Source organism: Gavialis gangeticus, unplaced genomic scaffold (assembly GCF_001723915.1).
Source record: "Gavialis gangeticus isolate Ggan-Ray unplaced genomic scaffold, GavGan_comp1, whole genome shotgun sequence".
NCBI classification, from domain to species: domain Eukaryota; kingdom Metazoa; phylum Chordata; order Crocodylia; family Gavialidae; genus Gavialis; species Gavialis gangeticus.
Window position 1 is genome coordinate 6,207,661 of NW_017729013.1, and position 10,916 is coordinate 6,218,576.

At 38.5% G+C, this 10,916-nt stretch overlaps 1 protein-coding gene across 1 annotated transcript in view; it reads left to right on the top strand.

Moving 5' to 3' along the window:
• ZZEF1 (zinc finger ZZ-type and EF-hand domain containing 1) overlaps positions 1 to 10,916 on the top strand; it is a 120,678-nt gene that overhangs the window by 24,813 nt on the left and 84,949 nt on the right. Inside the window, exons 11-19 of the mRNA XM_019511321.1 lie at positions 1,301 to 1,449; positions 1,940 to 2,051; positions 3,006 to 3,221; positions 6,930 to 7,030; positions 7,416 to 7,585; positions 8,391 to 8,524; positions 9,586 to 9,656; positions 10,023 to 10,137; positions 10,803 to 10,878. Of these exons, the coding sequence (XP_019366866.1) occupies positions 1,301 to 1,449; positions 1,940 to 2,051; positions 3,006 to 3,221; positions 6,930 to 7,030; positions 7,416 to 7,585; positions 8,391 to 8,524; positions 9,586 to 9,656; positions 10,023 to 10,137; positions 10,803 to 10,878 (1,144 nt within the window). The remainder of the gene's footprint in view (positions 1 to 1,300; positions 1,450 to 1,939; positions 2,052 to 3,005; positions 3,222 to 6,929; positions 7,031 to 7,415; positions 7,586 to 8,390; positions 8,525 to 9,585; positions 9,657 to 10,022; positions 10,138 to 10,802; positions 10,879 to 10,916) is intronic.

Consider the following 10,916-nt stretch of genomic DNA (forward strand, 5'->3'; position numbering starts at 1 on the left):
AATGTTCACATCAGAAAGGCTGCCATCACCTTCAGCAGACTAATTAAAAGAGCATGGCACAATTCAAAGCTTACCATCAAGACCAAAATGCTAATGTACAAAGCTTGCGTACTCAGTACTCGCGTATGGTGAAGAAACATGAACAATTTATGCACATCAAGAGAAAAGGTTAAACAGCTTCCAGCTGCGCTGTTTACGCTGCATACTCAACATCAAATGGCAAGATAAAGTTACCAACGTAGAGGTTCTTCAAAGGACAGATTTGCCAAGCGTGCCAGCCCTACTCAAACACAGATGACTGTGATGGCTGGGCCATATGAGCAGATTGGAAGATGGACGTATACCCAAGGACATGCTCTACAGGAAACTATCGGAGGGAACAAGAAAAACGGGATGTCCCAAGCTTTGCTACAAAGACGCATGCAAGCAAGATATGGAGGCATTTGGAAATTGGAAACCGTGGCAAGCGACTGGAACAAGTGACATCACCGTCTCCACCAGGGCATTAAAGTCCACAACAGAAATTGGCTTCAACAGCTTGAAGAGAAAAGAGTCCGCAAGAAGCAAGCAGCTCCTGAACCACCCAATCATGGCATGTACGCTTGCAGCCACTACCACAGATCATGCAAATCTTGGATCGGACTATTCACTCACGTGAGACGCTGCAAACCATCTACGCCATAGGCTGCAATATCCACCATCTCTCGCAGACGAAAGGATGCCAGTCGTGTGTTGATTTTTTTTGTCATTCAAGCCAGTGAGGTATTTCTGACTCTTATGTACTTCCTAGCTTCTTTTTAAAAACTGTGGACTTGTTTAGAATAGGCTGTGAGCTGTATGTAAAGTCACTTTTTAAGTTTGTGAATACTAAGTGCTAAGGCACAGCATAACTGTTTGGCTTAGCTTTGCTTTATATTCTCTTCAACTGTGTAAGAAATTTGAAAATAGGATTATATTTAGGAATTACAAAAGTCAATAGTCTGAAGCCAGTTCAGCAGTTACCTGTATGGATATCCTTTCTAAGAAGTCCTTTCTGCAGACAGGATGATAGTTGTAATGCAACTTCACTGTTAATTAGTTCCTTGATCTTTTTGAGTTAAGGAACTAATTAACAGTCATATTTTTGAGTCACATTTCCTAGTTCAAGTAAACGAAATCAGTTATGGTTCTCTAAAATCATATTGTTTGTCTGTCCCTGCCTTTTGTTTCTGCTCTGAAAGAGAGGTATTACACAAAACACCTCGCTATTTCTCATTGCTCCAGTTTTGTGCATGTTACTTTACCTTTGTTTCACTTCCAGGTACGGAGAGGTGCCATTGGGGCCCAGTGTGGGCTGGTGTTTTCCTATAGTAGCTCCTCAGAAAAATTTAATGCAGAGGAACATTTTAAAAGATTTGAGAGATATGACAAGTGGAAGCTACAAGAATTCAGGCAGTTTTTAAAAAACAGGTAAAGATGCAATGAATAACTTAAAATATTAATATACAAACCTCTACTATCTTATGTCACTTAGTGAGAGAGAGGCAGCCTTTAATTTTGCTGTTGTTAGGGATAAAGTAGTGTGACATGAAGTCACTAAGCTCTGTACAGCTGAAGCTCTGCATTTCAGCTTTGAAAATAATGCCTCATTTAATAAGTGGTTCCATTTGACTGAAAACTTTACTTGACATTGTGAGGCAAGATTTTTATTGTGCAAGCTGATTCCTAATAGCTTTCTCAATCCCTCTTTGTGCAAGCATTCTGTAAAGGGTGCTGTAAAATAACTTAATTGACTTTTAAAAACATCTCCAAGACTTGCACATGCAGCATGTTTGCATGTCTGTCCATCTGCTATATTCTCCTAGCAAGTGAAAACAGTTGGATGATGTCGCGGCTCTACTGCAATCCTCAAATTTTAACGCAAAATTGTAACAAAAAATTGATATGCTTTTATCTGCAGAAGCACTTCTTCATGTGATGAGTTGGGAGAAGATGATCCTGTTGGCTGGTTTGAGGCAGAAGAAGAATGGGATGAAGTGGATGTCAGAATGCAACAGTGCAGAGTTTCCCAAGTAAGAAACAATGAAAATGGACTGACCCAGGCATGAATGTGCAGTCTTGCCTCTTTTTTGAAATGCCAGTTAAATAAACACCAGCTTTTTTTTGATTAAGAAGGAACCTAATTAAGAGTCCAAAGGAGAGAAACAAAGAAATATGAGAGACCTAGAGAACAGGGTATGGAAAAAGGTTGGAAAAGCTGGGATTATTTGGTCGGGAGGAAAGATGACTCAGGCGGACATTTGTTAATGACCTTCGGAGACCAAAACAGTTGTTATGAAGAGGACCATGTAGGGACAAGAAGTAGTGGGCTTAAAGTGCAACAGGGGACAGTTAGGTTGGTGTTAGAAAGAACTAGCTAGAGAGGTTGTGGAATCTCCCTCGTTGGAAGTTTGTAAGTGCAGGTTAGATAAATATTGGTATGGGATGGCTTAGACAGGGATGCTCCTTCCAGGAACAGAGGGTAGGAATAGATAACTCTGAGGTCCCATCCAACCCTGTTTTTCTATGAGAGTAAAAATCAGTTACAAAATGAGGTAAATTGGTAGTGAAATCATTGTGCAGATGCACATGGTAGTCGCTGAACCCTAGTGTGTCCCTCATGTAGTATCTTCATAATTCCTGCTTTCCTAGAAATGAGAATGTAATCCAGGAAGGTAAGGTTTGCTTGAATAGCATTACAGTTTTATACTCAAATAAGTGATAGTGCTACTAACTGAGGCTGCCACTAAATGTCAAAACCCTTTGTTATATAGTTAATAACCGTACTGGTGGTTTGTAATGCTAATATAATAAAAGATCAGATAAACATTAGCCTTTAAGAGTGAAGTAATGTTGCATGAGCAAACTAAAAATAGGAAGATCCTTATATCTTGAGTGTGTTGTATTTTTAAACTGGGATATACACTGACTGACTTTTTCAAAGTGACTGACTTTTTTGTGTTTTTTTTTTTTTGGTCTCTGTCCAGTATTTAATGGTGAAGTTCTTGTGCACGAGACAAGATACAGCAGAGCGGCTTGGAGTTCAAGGCCTGAACATTCTTGGGTATCTTCGGGCTGCAGGAGGGGAGCCCAGCAGAAGCATGAACTGTCTGAAATGCAAAAAACCCGATAACGATGCCATTTGTGGAACAGCTCTTCTCTTGAAGACGCTTTATTTCATCCAACAACTTGCCCAGGACCTGGTATGTTTCCCTCGCTGTTGGTCAACTGCTTTAAAGCACATGGTGACCATGCTGCAAGCCTACTTTATGATTCACAAAGGACAGGCTAAAAACACAACTAAAATAATATAGTGCTTAAGAAAATGAGTAAAGTGCGTGGTAATAAAGTCACGAAACTCAGTGCATTTGGAAAGCAAGAATTTGTATACCACACTACAGTGCTCGGGTAAGCCAGGAATATGACTCGGGACCTACCTATATGGTTGTGAGACAAAGGGATTTTTGCAGGCTGCTCACAGTACACAGACCCAATTTTGCACTCTTTGCACCAAGCCCTGCCCCACCACAGATTGACTGAGGGGCTCCAGCAGCCCTGCTCCTTGCTGCTGATTGGCCAAAAGGCAAAAACCACGACATAATTAAATAGCAGAGTCCATGGAAATATAAAATAAATTACTGCATTATTATAAATCTAAGTATTGCATTCAAATCTAGATTGAAATATATTATAAATGTATCATAATATGAATTGTAAATAATATCATCATTATTTGTTATTAACATTCTACAAAAAGTTTAGTAATGCTAAATAATGTTTAACCTCTAAAAAGAAACAATTTGTGTTAGCTGTTAAACACTAGTATTCAGCATCCACCAGGAGTTGCAGCTGACATCCTCTGTCTCTGAGGTGTGAACGCTTGTCTGCGCACTGAGATTACACGTTCCGTGTCCACTTAATTGGTTGGAACGGTAAGGCAGCGTTTTGCCAAGTTGTAGAGAGATGGAAACTCATCAGAAACAGACTCCCAAAACACAGTCACAGTCAAAGGCACCTGACACTGTTCGGCAAAGTTTGTGTAAGCAGCACATTCCTTGTCACGCTCTTTCTGCCATCCAGAGATTGATTTCAGTAGCTGAGGGTCATGACTCAGAGAAGGCACCTGATTGGGGTAAAAATGCTAACAGCATTAGAAAAGGAGGCGCTCAGTTGTTTAAACTGTGATGTTAGTGAGTGATTGTATTCATAGTACTGATTCAACTTCACAGCTGTTGCCTGGAACGGTGCTTGTCTCTGCTGATTTTCATGTTAACGGTTTGAAAGTTGTTGTGATGCCATGTCTTCAGTCCAGCTTATCAGATTCATCAGCCTGTTGTGTGCTTAGTGGAATAAAGCCTAATGACTTTCAAACCACATTAGAAACTCTGTGAACTAGATTGCATTTTCAGCCACAAACGTAACATGATCCTCAGTGTCGCCCTGTCTTAAGAGACTACATAGTTTAAGCATGCACTGTGCGCCAGATTTGATTTCAAGCTCCTCATACACAAATTGCTGGTTGTATTTCATATTCTTTCTTCTCAAAATGTGTTAAACCAGAAAATCCATCTTGTAAGCACTGGCTGTGGTGGAAGTGACACTGTTGCACGTAGATCCTTGCTTTAATCGGTGATGGACTCCTTGTATGGAAGCTTATGGCCTGGACAATGTTTGAATCCGTGTCTTCCTTTGAAAGAGAGAGTGTCTTCCTTAAAAAGAGGAAACCAGGCTATCCACATCAGGAAAACGTGTGCATCAGATGTCACTTGGTGAAGAAATTATGTGTGCATTGCAAGTGACATAATTTGCATTGGGCATCATTTCATGGAGCACACGTGCTAAAGCTTTGCATACATTGCATTATCAAAGCAGTGCTGAAATTTTGTTAAATTCTAATCCATAGTTTACCGCTTGTAGAAAAATTAAGAAGCGAGGTGATCTGCTTGTTTTTCAAACAGAGCTGGATCATGGTCTGTCAGTTCCCAGGTACAAATAAAATGTGCAGATCTGGTATCACGGGCATCTATTGCTTCATCTGCTGCAATCAAGACTGATTCATATTCTGCCAATGCGGATTTTGTAGCCTGGACTTGCAAAGCAATGACTCCTGGAAAGTCATTGTGACGAAGTTTGTTCACATGTGGGAAGCTGCTAGCATTTGTCACACGTTTGTTCAAGTAGTCCCTTAATTTAACGTTATCAATTTTCTCCAGGGGAATGTTGGCAGCCATGAATGCCTCCAGTAGTGTGAATGTAGCCTCTCTTCTCGTCAAACAGCTTTCAGTGGTTCTTTTAAGGAATGAGGACATAGTTGCTTGTGTCTTGCTCTGACCTTTAGCCTCTGCAACAGCCTTTCACTTTATATGCAGTTTGGATTGTAAGTGCTGAACAATGCTGTTTTTCCTCAATACATCCAGTGTAACATTGCACAGCTAACAAAACAATTTACCATCATCTGTATGCAAGGTTCCTACAGGGAACTGCCTTACATGATCCTGAGCTGAAACATATTTAGCTTTCTTGGATTTCTTTTCACTCATCTTCAGACTGCAGCATTACTGCAATGTTGCATCTGGCTTCTTAAAAGATGATACTGAAACATTTTCACTTTCCTGACTGGTGCCTTCACTGAGTCTAGATCACTAGCACAGCTTCTCGGTAGCACTCAAACCACAGGCTCTTTGGCTGCAGGGATTGCCATGCTTTCTTTGTATTCTGATAAGCTTTTATTTTTTTTCAGGCAATTCTGTGCAAAATCACAGGAAGTGCCATCGTTTGCGGTGATCGTGGAAACTGCTGTTTTTCAGTTTCTGCAAAAATCACAAAACCACATTTAAGTAGGTCCCTAAATATGACCTCTTTAAGACAACCAGAACAGAAAAGGTCATCCAGGGACAGATAAAGAGTTGCAGTTGCACTTCCCTTTGATTCCTACTCCATCCAAATTTTAAAATCAACTGCCTGGAAGGGGTAGTGACATTTCTATTCAGGTAGTGCATTGAGGGTCAATTGATTTGCTGGCTCCTTACTTTCTCCCTGATTCCTGCTAATCCCTCTCCACTCTACAGGTGTTAAGGATCTTCCAGTCTTTTTAATGGTCCTGTTGTTTGTTTCGCTATTCAAACTATCCTTTCTTCTGCAATTTTGCTGTCTGTTAGCCATTCCTGGTAGAATGACTGGCAGTGGAGTGTTGGAAGCACTGTGGAGATGCTCAAGAAGGCTCGATTTTTGTATGCCGCCGAATAAGAGATGTAAAGTTAACTATAATGACTACAGAACTAATGATATGCTATCCTTTGGCTATTTTTTGCCTAGTTTGTTGAGTTTGTTTAACGTTATTTATACTCTAACAAATCAGTGCACATTCTAATAGTTATCTTTGTTTTTTGCTTTGATCTTAAAGTGAATAATATAGTCTTAGCCCCCTACCATATTGGTCAAAGCTTCTAGTTTCTCTTTTTAACGGGCAAAAAATGTGTTGTGTTATGTGGTGATATACCACGCCATCTGTACCTCACTCTTCAAAATCCCAAATCTGCCCATGAGGCTATCTACACCCGATGGTAAGGTGGTGGGTGGAACAAGTATACCATACTACTATTCCGTTACCTCTTAATGTAGTTGTGTCACTTGAAGCAACCGGTGGGAGTGGAACCAGCTGTACAGTCTAAAAACCCCACTTTTGGGGGTAGTTATATTTGTTTCTCTAATGGAAGTGAAGGTTTAGGGGGACAAAACAAAATGAGGTACAACTGACCTGTGCTAATGGCGCTCTTTTCTCTTGTGGCTGATATTTCAAATGCAAGTGAATGGCTCTTTAATGTTGCATGTATTTACACATTTTAATGATGTTTTGTAAACGTGCTTTTTGTTGAATGAACTCTTAATCCCATATTTTCTTTGCGTTGTAGGTTCAACAGAAAGAGAGTGGATTAAAGTACAGATCATTCTTGGATTTCACAGGACTTGACTTGCAGCTCTTTTGGAATTTTTACAATAAACTACATCAAAAGTAAGTCTGCTTTCATCATATAATTACATACTAATATGTTGTCATGAGTAATGATATCAATGTAATTAAAATAGTGACACTTTTCTACCATTTCAGCCAACGTTGCTGTTATTTTTCCCATTTCTCTGTTTTACCTGGTGGTTTAGTAGTAGTATGTAGATGCTTGTATAATTTACAGGTTACTGATGAGCAAGTATAATGCTTGTTCAACTCTTGTTACTAATTGTCCTCCTTTGAGGTCCTGACTGTGCTTTTTCTTTACTTGGAGGACTTTACCTACTAGAGCAGACACAGTAATTACTTCTAACACAGCAGTATCTGTTGCAGGGTGGGAATTAGTTTTTATCATAACTTTCACTTCTGCTTGTTTTCGTTTTCTTTGTAGCCCCAGGGAAGAATGCATCTATGCTCAGACTCTGCTATTGCAGCTTCTGCAGAGTTGTTTCTCTGTACTTACTGAAGACAATAAAAATATTACATCTCAAGGAGCTTCTCACAGTGAAACATCTGGCTACAAAGAAGCTTCGCAGGAGCTCTATAGGCATCTGTGTAAAGGTAGATTTATACCAAACTGTCACTTACTAACTACTATGAATGTTTTGCTTTTAAAGGGGTGTTACAGTGGACTGAATATGGAAAGACAATTTCCAAAAAAACAAGCTTTCTGGAGGTCAGATTATTGCAGTTTCAGTTGAATTGGTTTAACCTTACTGTCCTTGACACTGGGATGAAGTGATTTTGCAAATGTGCTGATATATAGGCTGAAAGTGACTGTGGTGGCAAAGCATTTCATTGAACCTGCATTCACTTGAATCGGCAAAAAAATCGATCCTTTAACTTCAGTACTGGAATGATCAATTTATACTAAGAATTTCTAATAAATGTATCATTATAACCAGAAGAGCTAGAAAATACAAGGGAAAATCCTGGCCTTTTTGAGGTTATTGTGAGTTTTTGTATAGTTGATTTCCTTGGAGTCAGGATTTCATCATATTTAAGGGCCTAGCAAATGTTGTATAAAATTCGGAAAAATGAGTGATGACTGACTTCATGTTCAGTGTGATGCATATTGAAAGTTTTCTGTGGTTGGGCAGTTGATATTTTGATCTTAAAAGCAAACAATTTGATGCGTTTTCCTGACACATGATCTTTCTTGCTAGAAATCACTTTTGCATACTGTGGGAAGTGGGTTTTTTTTTTTTTTTATGGGCAGTGTTTTGCTTTGCAAAAATATATAATTTCTGATCACTATCGCTGCAAAAATGAAAAAAGTGCATGAAATTAACTGAATTGTACACTGAATATTTACCTGATTATTCCATTCACACTATGAAATTTTGTTTCCTTTTTTCATGAGCAGTAGTGGACGTGAGCAGTAGCAACTCTGTGCCAATGAAAATGTTAAAGCAGGAAGTTCAGAACACATTACTCAAAGGAGCAGCAATCTTTTTCCCAGATAGACAAACCAGACGGGACCAGCTCTTCACCATGATGGTAAGTCATGCAAAGAGAAGAGTGTTCATTCAGTGCCTGCTTTGTTTTGTTAGGATTACTTTCTAAAGTTTCTTTTGCTTACACAGATAAGAAAATAGGTCTCTGTGCTTGTTTATGCACACTGTGCAGGGGTTTGTTTTAAGTAAAAAAACGAAACAAAAACTACATCCACTTATTTTTTCCTCTTTCTAAATCACTTTTCTTTTCTCTGTTGCCAGTTTATTCAAAATAGGAGCTTGTCTTTTTAACAAAAAAAAAATGTAGTTGGAGTGTAGATGCTGTCATGAAACAGTGGTGGTGGTTCTTACATGTTGAGATGTGAGTGATTATAGAAAGATGAAAAAAATGGCATGGCACTGTTTTATATCAACTGAGTTTTTAATGATTCTGGATTAGTTCTACTCAGCTTAGAAATTTAGTCCTTGTACACAATGATCTTAGTTTTACATGTAAGGAGACAGAGGCAAAGGAGGAAGTGATTTTTACCAAAAGTCCAATGTCCAGGTATGGGAACTTCTGAGCACTTTTAAAGAATGTTGTTAAAAGTTTTCCCTAGTCTTGTCATACTTTTTCTCTTAGTGTAACTTGTAGTAATATTGAAAGTGAAATAGTATTTTGCCATTTTTAACTATTGCATATAGGTCTATTTGAGGGATTCTTTGTGGATTAAAGGGAGTACTGGATATATTTGTCTAAAACTAAAAATATAAAACCTAGGGAAAACAACAGACCTTTACAAAATAGATAAATTGGTAGATTCAAGAAGTCATTTTAAGTGGTATTTTTAAAATGAAGAAGGTTTGTTCAGCGGTTGAGAACTTAAGCATCCTGTTTTTTGTGGACTGAATTTTTACAACCATTGAAAATCATTCAGGAAAATGTCCTTTTTATACTGTAAAGGCTGACTGAACTTGTATTGTATTTGTACAGGTACTGTTCCCTCTCTCAGCAAAAGCGTTGGGTTTTTTTTCCCCTGGCAATCATTGTTTTTTATATAGGACTTGTATTTTTTTTCTGTTGCAAAAAGCTTGTTTTAAAAATACATTTTTTTCATGTCCTAGAAAAATATTACAGAACACGAACACACACAATCTGTACAACTTACCTTCAGATCCCTGTGTACCTATTTCAGGTAAGGTGTTTTAATACTGACATAACTTTGATAGTTTATCAAATTGACCTTTTAAAAATAATTCCACATTCCTATGGGAAGAAGACTGGCCAGTTTTGGGGGTTTTTTTTAGATAGGATTGTAAAACACCCAGACTTGCTGACCAAAGACAACTGTAATTCTTTCTAAACTGCTTTCCTTGCAAACAATGGTTATTTATTTAATTGGTTCTGAAGGCACTTCAAAATTATGCATCTTTAAAGTCCTGTTTAATTTTTGCAGTGATAGTGATCAGAAATTATATCTACATATTGTCACTGCAGCATGGCAGCTGTACTTTAGACACCTGTTATTAGTTGTTCTTCATTAAGAAAGTCTCTTTTTCAGTGACCAGGATCCAGCCGGACTTTTATTATTACCAGACAAGGGAAGTTTTGCAGACTTTGATATCAACCAGGTGCTGTCAGTCATGGATATTCTTCTGTTGGTAGCAGCAAGAGAGGTAGCTGTCTTTTCAGATCTTCTGCTTTTGCTTCTTTTCTGCACACTCTTCTGTAGTATTTGCTGGTCTTAAGGTATATTACGCACTAAGGGCCTAGAGTCAGTAGTTAATGGGACTGTTTACACGAGTGAAGTTATTCATGTGTGTCTGTACAATAAGGACCCCACCTAATTTAAATATCTTATGTCAAGTAGAAACAATACTTAGTAGAGAGAACCCAGGTGGTGTACAGAATGCGATTCCTTGGGGGATTTTTCCATCTGGACCAGTAGTAGTTCTTATCAAGCCATGGGAAAACTACTACTCTGCAATCCAGATTGAAAGGAGGGAGCTAATCATGATACTGTATGCTTAAGGAGTAAAAGGTTTTTTCATACATGAACATGATGAGCTTATATAACCGTGTGCAAAAAAACTGAGTCACAGATGCAAATCTGACTACTTAAAGACCTGTTTGGATATTCATTTTAATGAGAATTGTTAAAAACATTCCAAACATCACTTTTTTTTATGAAGTTCTTTTGGCCATCAGGAATTCACGCTCTCCTTGTCGCTCACTTTTCATCTGTCTTTCTGGAGGAAGAATCCATTTCCCTGGTTCATTGCCTTGTAATTTTGTTATGTTCTATCCCTTGAGGTACTTTTGTTGTATGTTTATCTTCCAGTGTGAAATGATGATGCTGGATATTGCCCAGCAGGAGAGTGGCACAGTGCTGTCTTCTTTATTCTGGTCAGTTCAAGGTAGCCTTCTTTCATGGTGTTACCTACAACTGAAGGGC